The sequence below is a fragment of the Podarcis raffonei genome, chromosome 2 (genome assembly GCF_027172205.1).
Source record: "Podarcis raffonei isolate rPodRaf1 chromosome 2, rPodRaf1.pri, whole genome shotgun sequence".
Classification (NCBI taxonomy): Eukaryota; Metazoa; Chordata; class Lepidosauria; order Squamata; family Lacertidae; genus Podarcis; species Podarcis raffonei.
Genome location: NC_070603.1, coordinates 14,569,826 through 14,582,993, shown reverse-complemented (window position 1 = coordinate 14,582,993; position 13,168 = coordinate 14,569,826). Strand labels below are relative to the sequence as shown.

The 13,168-nt window shown below is 45.9% G+C and overlaps 1 protein-coding gene across 2 annotated transcripts in view; it reads left to right on the top strand.

Moving 5' to 3' along the window:
* LOC128406913 (inactive dipeptidyl peptidase 10-like) overlaps positions 1-13,168 on the top strand; it is a 53,980-nt gene that overhangs the window by 8,799 nt on the left and 32,013 nt on the right. For both annotated transcript variants that reach the window (XM_053374798.1, XM_053374789.1), the window contains exons 4-9: positions 2,624-2,718; positions 5,147-5,221; positions 7,386-7,438; positions 8,988-9,069; positions 11,713-11,833; positions 12,910-13,064. In XM_053374798.1, the coding sequence (XP_053230773.1) occupies positions 2,624-2,718; positions 5,147-5,221; positions 7,386-7,438; positions 8,988-9,069; positions 11,713-11,833; positions 12,910-13,064 (581 nt within the window). The remainder of the gene's footprint in view (positions 1-2,623; positions 2,719-5,146; positions 5,222-7,385; positions 7,439-8,987; positions 9,070-11,712; positions 11,834-12,909; positions 13,065-13,168) is intronic.

Below are 13,168 nucleotides of genomic sequence, written 5' to 3'. Positions count from 1 at the left end.
CATAGTGCCCAAGGGGTTCCCAACAGCAGCTGTAGGGAATCCTGAGTAGCTTGCGGACCCTGGAAGCTGGGTGGGGAGAAGTTTTCTTCTCCCTGTTGCAGTCTCAAAACTAATATCCTCTCTGAAGCTGTCGTTTGTATTTCAAGGGAAGTGTCCTTTGGCACCGGTGGGAGTTTTCCCTCAACTGCAAATAACACCTTCAGAGAAGAGACTTGTTGGGAGTGTGGCAGGGGAAATAAGAATTAAACTTCTCTTTACCACCCGCCACACTTTTGAGGCTGCTCTGGCCTGACTGCTGTTTACAAAAAAAGGCACACATGACTGTGATGTAAACAAAATCTGCTTCTTTTCCCTTATGGGGTATCCAAGAGCCCGTATAGAGTCCTTAAGTGGGTTCCCTATTGGTAGGATAAAATAACAGAGGCCAATCAGAGAATATTGAGAAGCAAAGCGGCTAATAATAATAATAATAATAATAATAATAATAATAATTTATTATTTGTACCCCGCCCATCTGGCTGGGTTTCCCCAGCCACTCTGAGCGGCTTCCAACAAAGATGAAAGATACACTAAAATGTCACATATTAAAAACTTCCCTGAACAGGGCTGCCTTCAGATGTCTTCTGAATGTCAGGTAGATGTTTATCGCTTTGACATCCATCTGATGGGAGGGCATTCCACAGGGCGGGCGCCACTACCGAGAAGGCCCTCTGCCTGGTTCCCTGTAACTTGGCCTCTCGCAGTGAGGGAACCGCCAGAAGGCCCTCGGAGCTGGACCTCAGTGTCCGGGCAGAACGATGGGGGAGGAGACGCTCCTTCAGATATACTGGACCGAGGCCGTTTAGGGCTTTAAAGGTCAGCACCAACACTTTGAATTGTGCTCGGAAACGTACTGGGAGCCAATGTAGGTCTTTCAAGACCGGTGTTATATGGTCTCGGCGGCCGCTCCCAGTCACCAATCTAGCTGCCGCATTCTGGATTAGTTGTAGTTTCCGGGTCACCTTCAAAGGTAGCCCCACGTAGAGCGCATTGCAGTAGTCCAAGCGGGAGATAACCAGAGCATGTACCACTCTGGCGAGACAGTCTGCAGGCAGATAGGGTCTCAGCCTACGTACCAGATGGAGCTGGTAAACAGCTGCCCTGGATACAGATTTGACCTGTGCCTCCATGGACAGCTGTGAGTCCAAAATGATTCCCAGGCTGCGCACCTGGTCCTTCAGGGGCACAGTTACCCCATTCAGGACCAGGGAATCCTCCACACCTGCCCGCCTCCTGTCCCCCCAAAACAGTACTTCTGTCTTGTCAGGATTCAACCTCAATCTGTTAGCCGCCATCCATCCTCCAACCGCTTCCAGACACTCACACAGGACCTTCACCGCCTTCACTGGTTCTGATTTAAAAGAGAGGTAGAGCTGGGCTTGATCTTTATTAAACTGTTGCAACAGGGTCCCCACTCACCACATGCAGGAGGGAGGAGGAACCCAGAACAATGGTGCGCACGCCCTTATATAAACTTTTGAAATTGCCCACCCTTTAGCTCAAGACCACCACCAAAAACATCATACATAAATCATAAGAGGAGGCAGTCTACAACAGAAATCCTGTCTGCCAGGATACCTGACAATGGCCAGTGATTGCTTACTTGGGCAGCCTGGCTATTATTTTGTGATGGTAAATACTTTAATTCTGGAATCCAGGTCACAAGCTCACCCTATTCATACGCAAAGATGCCCTTTAAGACAGGTAAGCAAAAGACAATGGAGGCTTTCCCATTTCCTTCCTCCTCGCAGAGAAACGTTTGAGGTCAATTTGGGAGAGTCAAAATGATTTCAGGATTATTCTCCTGTACTATTTCAGACACGTGGTTTACATACTTATGTAGGTGTTTGCCTTGTAAATTTATGAATATTTAATTTATGTATCTGAGACCTTAAATTCTTATAACAACTGCATCCATTCAATTAATGCCATGTGTAGTTTAGTCCTCAGATACCACAGCAACACTTCTTTTTAAATGTTCTAAAGTCTGGATTCAACATCTAGCTGTGGGAAAGGGGTTAAAACCTAGTGGATGAAGCAAAGGTGAATTCTGCAATGGAGGGCTTCTTGAATGGGGAAGTTTGACTAGAGTTGGTCTGGAAAGCAAACCACCTATTTTCTTTTATTTTCTCAGCCTCAGGTAGTTTCCTTCCCTTTCCTGTGCTTCTGTAGAAGAAGCCAACTTCTGTGTATTACATTTATCACTATTTTTGCATTTGTTAGTTGTTCTATACACACACTGTTAAGTTGTGGGTGAACATATCAGACGACACAGCGATTCTTCAAACAGCTCTTGTTTATTCACAGGCCAGGACAGAACTGAACTGAAGGGTTCAGCCAGCCTGCTTATATAGAGCTCCACTACAATGCAACAGTAACAATTTTCTAAAACTATCCAATCACTGAACGTCACTTTCGATCCCTTATTTGCATAACTATCTACAGTATCCTCCTGCTGGCCCAGGGTGAGAACTTCAGTACATAACACACACAAAAACCTCTCGAAGTGTAAAATGAGTGTGGCGTGTAAGTAAGTTGAGAAGTTAATTTGGGCACCCTGCTTGCTTGCTTTTTCTTTGCCCAGACGATGAGTTGGTGGAGCTCAGCGATACAGGGACCGTGATGAAGTGGCACATTGGCCAAAAGAACAGCACCCTCTTGGTGGAGGACAGAGATTTGGTAAGAACAGCGGCTTGCAATCCACTGCTGATCACAGAAGTTTAGGAGATCCTTTGGAGCCAAACTATGGGTTGTCTCCAACGTAGCACTAAGTTAAAGTCATTTAGCGGAATCCTTTTTTTCTGCCGGTGGAATGTTTTGTGTCAGTGGAAGCAGGTTGCTGCTAATTTTCTTGCACAATAGATTGTGCAATCTGTTGCACTGTGAGTTCCCCCTAGTGACCCTGTTGCGTTGGATTTCTCCTTGCTCAACTCATCCACTCGCACAAAAGACCTTGTACTAGCAGGCAGAGAAGGTTGGATATGTCGTGAGACTAAGGTTCTTAAGAGCAGAAGCAGTAAGGCAAGGCCTACACAATCATTCAAGCCCAAGCCTGCTGTTAACTGCTAACAGCAAACTGCCAAGTCACTGTGACTCGTGACTCATCTTGGATGATAATTCATTCTCCCTATAAAAAGTAGCCAGCCTGTCTATGGGCCTCAGTCAGAGAGCTGTATGGATTGTGTATCTAGTAGTCTGTGGAATAGTGCTGCTGCTGTTGCTATGTAAAGCTAAGGCAGACAGAGTGGCTCCAGGACTCTAGTAAATTACTAACTAAGACTGTGCCTCTGTGAAGAGTCAGATAGCTGCTATGAGCACTCTGTGTATGCTCTTTAACAATGCTATTTGTGAAGAAGTTTGTTTTCTTCAAGTAAAAGTTTTATTCTGTTTATAAAGAAGACGCTGCGTTGATTAATTTACCGCTGCGCGACAGGATACAACCCAGGATCTCTAAAAATTGGTATGCAGAGCATCATGAGACAGATTTCTGGAGCACTGGAGTATGAAATGAGCAAGGAGGAAGGGCTTTTCAAAGCTGAGCTGCAGGCAGCCTTCAAGTGGGAGTCCAGAATGAATACAGCTCACTGGAAAGAACTCACCGAAAGGCACAGATAAGGATGGATGAGGCCAAAGCCACAACTGAAGGCATTTGGCTATGGGAGCTGTGAGGGTGAAGCCTCACTTGCTGAAAGCCAGCAAACTGTCAAGTGCCACAGGAGCATAGGTAAAGGTAAAGGGACCCCTGACCATTAGGTCCAGTCGTGACTGACTCTGAGGTTGCGGCGCTCATCTCGCTTTATTGGCCGAGGGAGTCGGCGTACAGCTTCCGGATTATGTGGCCAGCATGACTAAGCCGCTTCTGCCGAACCAGAGCAGCACACAGAAACGCCGTTTACCTTTCTACCGGAGCGGTAGCTATTTATCTACTTGCACTTTGACGTGCTTTCGAACTGCTAGGTTGGCAGGAGCAGGGACCGAGCAACGGGAGCTCACCCCATCGCGGGGATTCGAACTGCCGACCTTCTGATCGGAAAGTCCTAGGCTCTGTGGTTTAACCCACAGCGCCATCCGCGTTCCCCACAGGAGCATAGCTGTCAACTTTTCCCTTTTCTTGTGAGGAATCCTATTTGGAATAAGGGAATTTCCCTTTAAATAAAGGGAAACGTTGACAGCTATGCACAGGAGGGGCAAGAGGGAAGCTACAAAACCCATAAACTTCCAAATCTAATGTAATGGCCAAAGTGCCATATCAATATTTTGCCCCTCTTCGGTGCTTGAGGAACCAATTGCCCGGGAGAGACACCCTCATTCCACTTCTACCTTCACTGTATCATCACCAAGTGTTGCTGTTTACAAGAGAAAACTGCAGACAACTCTGGTGACCCCAGAAGATCAATTTGGGTGCCCCTGTCCTGAAACAGAGCTCTACAGATGACTGAGAGCAGCTATCAGTTCTTCCTTCAGGTGGGAAAGGTCTGCAGCTCAGTGCTTTCAAGCCAGAAAGTTGCAGGCTCCATCCCAGCCATCTTTAGGTAGGATTGAGAAGAGACCCCTGCCTGAAACCCTGGAACGCTGCTGTCAGTCAGCATAGAACCTCTGGCCCTCCAGATGTGGTTGGATTCCATCTCCCACCAGTCCTAGACAGCATGGCCAATCTTCAAGGTTGGTGGGAGTTGGGCCCCAACAACATCTGAAGGGCTCCTACACCACCCTTGGTGTTAGACCAGAGTTTCCCAAACAGCTGTTGTTGGACTACAACTCCCATCATCCTTAGCTAGCAGGACCAGTGGCCAGGGATGATGGGAATTGTAGTCCAAAAACAGCTGGAGACCCAATACCAAGAGATGCAGACAATACCAAACTAGATGGACCAATGAGGTGACTAAGTTTAAGGCAGCTTCCTATGTTGTCACAGCAGACCAGACTCCTGGTCTTTAGCCAACTTGTTCTCAGCTTGGGTTGCTCACCGGTTCTTGGGCTCTGAGCACCTGACAGGTTTCAATATGAAAAAGAAAATAAACTTGGCCTCAATAATAGGTGCAGTTGCCCCATCTTACATTAACAACCCCATTCTTCTTTCATCCCCTCTTTCCTTCCCCTTCCACAGCATTTCTTGAAAGCCTCCCACTTCCAAGTGTCACCGGATTTGCAGTTCCTGCTTTTGGCTTGCGATGTGCAGCAGGTAAGGGCCCAAAGTGCTTGCAGGCTGGTTAATTCCTCCACCCAATGCATTGAAAAGAAAAGAAAAGGCAAAACCTTTAAATATCTGAGGTGCTGGAATCGATCCACCCGCCACCTGCCCCAGAAAGGGTCAAGATTTATCACTAACAGAATCTTGAACAGGCCAGTTGGTGCTGAAATTGGCCGCCTTTCTCTGTTCCCATCTTGGATAATTATAAACCATACAAATGTGCGAAAGTGCGGAGTCACCGTTCTCCATGCCAGCTGTGGAAAATCAATCTTGCTTCTCTATCCATTCCTGCCAATACACCAAAGTTTTCTAATGGGACTGTAGTCTATCTCATAGGTGGGGAACCTCTGGTCTGTGGACCTGATTTGGTCCACCAGGTCTCCCCATTTGGAGTGCGAGACTGTTGTGGCCAAGCCACACATACCTGCCCTACACCTGACATCATATAGGATGCCCGGTGTGGGGCCGGTAATGATGCAGCTAGGCTATAGGGCTGTTTGAGCAGCCATCAGTTTGTCGGTGGCTAGAATGAACTTCTGGAAAGGCGCCAGTAAGAGGGGCTAAACCAAGAACCACATCTCTGGGAGCTGTGAGAAAGGGAGGGTGAAGCCAGACTTGCTAGAAGCCTATGAACTACTAAGTGTAGCAGGACTGGCAGCTACAACACCCAGGAGCTTCCAAATTTAATGCAGCAGCAGAAGTGCCAGATCAATATTTTGCAAAAACACCTTACAGGTACCCAAAATTGGGCTTTGCATAGAGCATAGATCAACTCCTTTCCTCATCCCATCCCATGGTCATTTGATTATAAGTGAAAATCAAGCCTCTCCTCGGATTTCCAGTCCACAAGTGCCATCTAAGTGCATCTGTGATCACACGTCTAAGGTAAAGGACTCCTGGACGGTTAAGTCCAGTCAAAGGCAACTGTGGGGTTGCGGCGCTCATCTTGCTTTCAGGCTGAGGGAGCCGGCGTTTGTCCACAGACAGCTTTCCGAGTCATGTGGCCAGCATGACTAAACCGCTTCTGGCGCAACGGAAACCAGAGCGCATGGAAACGCTGTTTATCTTCCCACTGCAGTGGTACCTATTTACTACTTGCACTGGTGTGCTTTCGAACTGCTAGGTTGGCAGAAGCTGGGACAGAGCAACGGGAGCTCACCCTGTCGCGGGGATTCGAACCACCGTCCTTCTGACTGGCAAGCCCAAGAGGCTCAGTGGTTTAGACCACAGCGCCACCCACATCCCTGCTGATGTCGGACCTAGAAGGCATCTTCAACAGGATTGAGAAGTGGAGCCAAGGTCACGTCTGCACCATACATTTTAAAGCACACAACTTGCCTCAAAGAATCCTGGGAGCTGTAGTTCTTTAAGGGTGCTGGGAGGAATTGTAACTCCGCGATGGGTAAGCGGAGGTTCCCAGAATTCTGTGGGGGAAGCCATCAGTTCTAAATGTGCTTTAAGTGTATTTTATGGATGTGACCCAAGTATATAAGCCTATCCAGCTTGGTTAAAAGGTAAAGGGACCCCTGACCATTAGGTCCAGTTGTGGCAGACTCTGGGGTTGCGGCGCTCATCTCGCTTTATTGGCCGAGGGAGCCAGCGTACAGCTTCCGGGTCATGTGGCCAGCATGACTAAGCATCTTCTGGCGAACCAGAGCAGCGCACAGAAATGCCGTTTACCTTCCCGCTGGAAGGTACTTTGACTGCTAGGTTGGCAGGAGCAGGGACCGAGCAACGGGAGCTCACCCCGTCGCGGGGATTCGAACCGCCGACCTTCTGATCGGCAAGTCCTAGGCTCTGTGGTTTAACCCACAGCGCCACCCGCGTCCCATCCAGCTTGGTTAGGTGAAGGCAAAAATTTTTAAAAAGGCAGGTAGAGTAAATTAAAATGACCCCTTTCGCTCCTAAGGGTCTTAGAGCCAACATGGTGTGGTTGACTGGGGAGTGCTGGATTTGGTTGGACCACTCAAGCTCCAAAGGAATCCAGCTTTGGGCAAAACTTGTCCATCACTTCTTCCTATCTGATTGCCAGGCAAGCCAACCACCTTGGTTACCATTAGCCGAAGCTGCTGCAGAAAAGGGGAGAATTGATGTCCCAGGAAGCGTCTACTGTTCCACACTAACATCATTTTTTTAATTTCCTGCTGGTCTGTAGGTTTTCCGCTACTCTTTCACAGCTCACTACTTGATCTATAACTTGGGCACCAGGTAAGAACTGGACCTGCACCATAGGATGAATTTATTCAAATAGAACAAGGAGGTCTTTATTTGCTGTATTGTTATTTGCATCTATTCCATCATGTATGCCCCACTTCTATATCTTAAAGGGGTCCACAACCTTTGGGACCTGGGTCACATGTGTTGTGAGTACCAAAAATTATTATCCTACTGCTGTGGATTGGCAGAGCAGCTTTTAACATAAACACACATATTCTTCATTCTGACACCCTTTACATTTTATTTTTTAAAAAAAAAACCGGTGTTTGTAATACTTTGTGGTCTTAGTAATTATGTAATTAGTTATGCTTGTTAAAAGAACATTTAAATAAAGAGATCTTTTTTATTTTTATTTTAAAAAACACCCTTCCTGCTTTCCTGTAGGCTGACAGCCAGTTTGCCATTACGAAATCTCTCAGTAGGCATTACGGTCTATGCATAGGAATTAATGTGAAATCCATTAGCAGATTACAGTGCTCAGCGATCGCATACTTAGGATTTTTCGCTCAATGAATACACAGCTGAGTTCCCAGCATGTACTGTGTGCGGAAACCGCATGAGGGGTTTGTCACATCTTATAATACTACACTCAGGTTTCACATTAATTCTTACCCAGAAGTTCTCACTGTGCTGGAGTCTTGTAACTTGTGAAATATCTTCCTAAATTTACACAGACACCTTCAGCCTTCCCTCATTGGGTTAGTCCTCCAGATCTTTAATTAAACAAGACTGTGTCATTGATTGTTCAGCACCAAATATTTCTTGCTCTGGTTCGTTGTTCCCAATCCCATGGTTTCAGCACTGTACCATAAACTTAACGGTTGTTTCATTTCACTTTACTTCGTATTTATATACTTAAGCCTAGATTATTTTAAAAGTATTGAGTATATTCAAGGATGCTGTGGGAAGCTGTGGGGTCCCCAAATCACCCTGACTGTTGGCTGTGCTGGGTGGGGTTGTAAAACAGCTGGTGAGCCGCAGTTTCCTTGTCCCTATTTTATTAAAACCACACACCATAAATCAAGTTACAGATAGGTAGCCGTGTTGGTCTGCCATAGTCAAAACAAAAAAGAGTGAGAAGGTGGGGAGGGGTATTACCCACTACCGTTCTGAGTAATACCCCTCCCCACCTTCTCACTATATAGAAGGATCTGGCAACTTCTGTTTCAGTGTATCTGAAGAAGTGTGCATGCACACGAAAGCTCATACCAAGAACTAACTTAGTTGGTCTTTAAGGTGCTACTGGAAGGAAAAAAATTTTTTTGTTTTGACCATAAATCAAAAATTTGAAGCTGTTTGTTGCAACTACGGCAGTATACATTCGGTTATTTTTGCAAAATTCCCTTTTAGCTTTGGAGAGGGACTAATAGATTACCGTAATCCCTTGTTTAGTCTCTCTTACTCCCCACCCCCCAAATTACACAGTCTTGCTAACAGTGGACCAGGCGTTAACATAAGAGGCCCTACTGCCCTCTTTCCACCTGCCGCACTTCCCAAATAATTCTCCTGCAGGAAAGTGGTCTCATGTTTCCTTTTCCAGGGAGACCAGCAACCTCGATGTGCCCAAGGCGGATACTGTTCGTCTGCAATATGTAGCCTGGGGATCCCAGGATAACCAGCTAGTAAGTACCTATTCAATTTACTTACATTTTCATAAATTCAGGGCCAGCTCTATCCTTAGGTAGAGTGAGGCTGCCACCTGAGGTGGCTGGTGCTGGGGGCATTGATTGCTTTCCCCCACCCTAACCACCCCCATTCTTTCCTCTCTTTTTTGGAATAATTTTGGAATAATAATGCAGAGCTGTCTTGCCCACCAAATTAATTCATTACCTGGAAAGCAAGTCGTTGACTGCAAATTTGTGTTATTCAGGCAGCAGCCCTAGTTTATTTTTATTTTTGCAATTTTTAAATTTTTTATTGACAAAGTAATAATCATAAATAAATAAGAATGAAAATGTGCACCCCATTCCATTGTAACTATCCAACCTCCCAAAATTTCAACACCTCTTGCAGTGATTTGACCCCTTTCTGTTTTAACAGTACAAATTACCCAAACACCCTCAAAATCATTTATCCTGCATATTTCCCATCTTACCTTAATGGCACATGTTAATTTATAATTAATAGCAATATCCTACACCTCTTCATACCATTCTTCCATTTTATATTCTGCTTGCCCTTTCCACTTCTTAGCTATAATAATTCGTGCAGCTGTCAATAAATTTGTGAGCAAGTCCTGCATAGCCTGCGAACCTTCCAACCCATCGTAAATTGAAAATAATGCTACCTCTGGACTTTTGGTTAGCATTAACCCAGTGATTTCTGTTATCTCCTTAAGCACCCTTTGTCGAAAAAAAGTGTACATATTTCCACCCCCACCACGTGTGAACATAATTCCCTGTTTCCTGGCATCCCCTCCAACATAACACCGAATATTCCTTGTTTATTTGATTTAATCTGACAAATTAAAGCAGCCCTAGTTTATACTAATTGGGGGAATGGATTAGCAGGACATTTTCAGTTTGCCTCTGTTTCCTTCCCACCCCAATCTCTGGCAAGGTTTGCCCAACGGTAGTTTTCTTGTTGTTGATTTCATATGTCACAACCAAGAACAACACAGGTCAGCCTGTGACTTGATTTCCATCCTCAGCAGTTTGAGTTAGAGCTTTGTGAGCATGGCTGCTGCAGCAGCAGCAGCAACAACAGTTGATCCCTGTGGGCAAGACCTGGAGAAGGGATCCCTAGTGGATAATGGCAACATAAGCCAGCAATTTGCCTGTGAAGTTCCTCTTTGGCTCCCCAACCTATTTAGTTAAGGTTAGCCTCCCTAGAAAGTTGCTGTGATCACCCGTGGTGCCACTGGGGCAGGACTTTAGGGCAGAAGAACTCTGTTGACTTGGTGAAATATACTCGGAGTCGAGAGTGGATTTCATGCTCTTTATTCATCTCATAGTGGTGAGGAGGAATGGAAGTTCCCCCACAATATCTGCTTTATATACATTATTTACACAATGGGCCCCACGTGATTGGCTAATTCCGGGATTCTCCTGTAGGCCAATCAGGTTGTGGATTCACTTCCACCTGGAGCTGGATTGGGTGGCTCCTGTGGACCAATCATACTGCTGCATTGTTCTAGGACCAATCAGACTGCTGCATTCTGAATCCTATTGTTCTAGGATCAATCAGACTGCTGCATTTTGGATCCTATTCAACTCAGTACATAACACTTGGGGAGCGGAGGTGACAGATTGAAAATACAGCAGGGTTAGCTTAACACATTTTGAAGTAAAGGAGGGAATATGCCTTGCTGTTTGAATTGGGAAGCCCACAATTCTTTTTTTTAAAAATATTTTATTTAGGATTTTCTTGTTTTACAGAAGTGTAATGCCTTGTATTTTTTTCCCCCCCATGTAACATTTTTACAAATCCGTTTCATTTGTTGAGACATTAGGGGGCGAAGAAAAAAAAAAGGGGGGGAAAGAAAGGGGGTGGAGGGAGGGAAGATGGATGGGGGTGGGGTCAGGTGGTGGTGTTTCTATTATGCTTAATGTATGTAGAGTTTGGTGTCAGCGTTGTTTGTGTTGTTCACTTGTGTTCCTTTGGTGGTGAGAGAGGTTGGGGTTGGCCTAGGGTGTGATTGTTTGTTTGTGATTGGCTGTGGTGATCTTTGTTTTCGTGTGTGAGTGAGGTGTGTGTGTGTTTTGGATCAGGTTAGCCATATTGATTTGTATGCTGTTGGTAGATTATTGTCATTGTCTTGTTGGGCTGTGTATGTGATAAAGGGGAGCCATACCGGGGTGAAGGTGTCTTCTTCTGTTTGTCCCCGTGTCAGTTTCAGTTTATTAGTTAATTTTTCTAGTAGGGCTGTTTCCCATACTATTTGGTACCATTGGTCCATGCTTACTCCTGACAGGTCTCTCCAGTGTCTGGTTATGGTGTTTCTGGCTGCTGAAAGTAGGTGGGTTATGAGTTCTTTGTGGTGTAAATGGGCGTTGTTGTCTGGGAAGATGTTCAGTAGGGCCAATTCTGGGGTGATATCTAATACTTGTTTAGTTATTTTACATATTTCTCGTATGGCTGTTGCCCAGAATAGTTGGATTTTGGGACACTCCCACCACATGTGGAGGTATGTGCCGGAAGCCCCCAATTCTATACAATTCGGTATAGAATCTAAAATTACCGAATTGCATCCCTGGTAGCGATCATAGAACCAGAAATTTCGGACGAGCTGATCCAGTCATCTTACTGATTTATTCCCTTCCCAGGTGTTTATCCTGGATAACGACATTTATTATCAGCCTGGAGTCTCCAGCCGGGCCAAACGCATCACCACATCTGGACGCCAAGCAGTTGTCTTCAATGGGATTGCTGACTGGCTATATGAAGGTGAGTAGGTCAAGGCCCTATGAACACAGTCAGGAGTCCTGGGGCAGCAGTCTTCTAGGGGGTGGCATCGCCCCATCCAGTGCCGAAATAACACAGTGGAATGCTTTCACACACCTGTGATTTTAAAAGTCTTGCCTTTACTTCTGAGGGCTTTTTTTTTAAACAATCAAGCAGTGTACAAATTTTATGAAATAAACAAAAAATAGTTCCTCTCAATTCTCCTCTGAGTTCATACAGTGGTGATTTAAGGCCATTTAGGAGCAAGGGACGCGGGTGGCGCTGTGGGTAAAACCTCAGTGCCTAGGACTTGCCGATCGCATGGTCGGTGGTTTGAATCCCCGCAGCGGGGTGAGCTCCCGTCTTTCGGTCCCAGCTCCTGCCCACCTAGCAGTTCGAAAGCACATCAAAGTGCAAGTAGATAAATAGGTACCGCTTTATAGCGGGAAGGTAAACGGTGTTTCCGTGTGCTGCGCTGGTGCCGGCTCGCCAGAGCAGCTTTGTCACGCTGGCCACATGACCCGGAAGTGTCTCCAGACAGCGCTGGCCCCCGGCCTCTTAAGTGAGATGGGCGTACAACCCTAGAGTCAGACACGACTGGCCCGTACGGGCAGGGGTACCTTTACCTTTAGGAGCAATTTGCACTTTCTCCTGTCTTTTAAGAACTCAGCAAAACATCGATAAAGGCTTGGTTCAGTTTAATTAAAGTTAAATGAAGCACTCCGAAGTGTAGTGAAGTGCATTGGTTCAGTTGTGTCTTTCATGGCCTGCAGGGGGAGCTATTTCCTTATTTAACCTTTCCAGAAATAAACATGCTGCTTTCAGGGATGACATTGGTAGAACCGTTCAGAGTGACCTGCCTGTTGAAGCCTGAAAATTATGGGTGAATGAGAGGGGAGGTGTCTGAACAAGTAATCCGGGGGAAAGTAACAGAGACACTGATGTTTTCGGAGACAAAGAGCGCCCCTTTGTGCATTCTGCGTGCATTCTACATTTCTCATGAGGAAAGGCAGGTGGGCTCCAGCAGACGTGCTTTACTGCTTGATACTCATATCTGATTTCCCCCCCTTGCTTCCAAGAGGAGATCCTGCAGACTGCCAGCGCTCACTGGTGTTCACCTGATAGCATGTGGCTAGCCTATCTTTCCATCAACAATTCCCTAGTGCCAAAGATGGAACTGCCCCAGTTTCTTGGAGGAAAATACCCTACCAGCCAACACTATCCCTATCCTAAGGTGAGTCTCACTTCTATCCATAGCTGTCAACTTACAGATTTGAAAATAAGGGACCAGCAGCCTCGAAAATAAGGGATCAGCAGCCAAAATAAGGGATTTTCAGA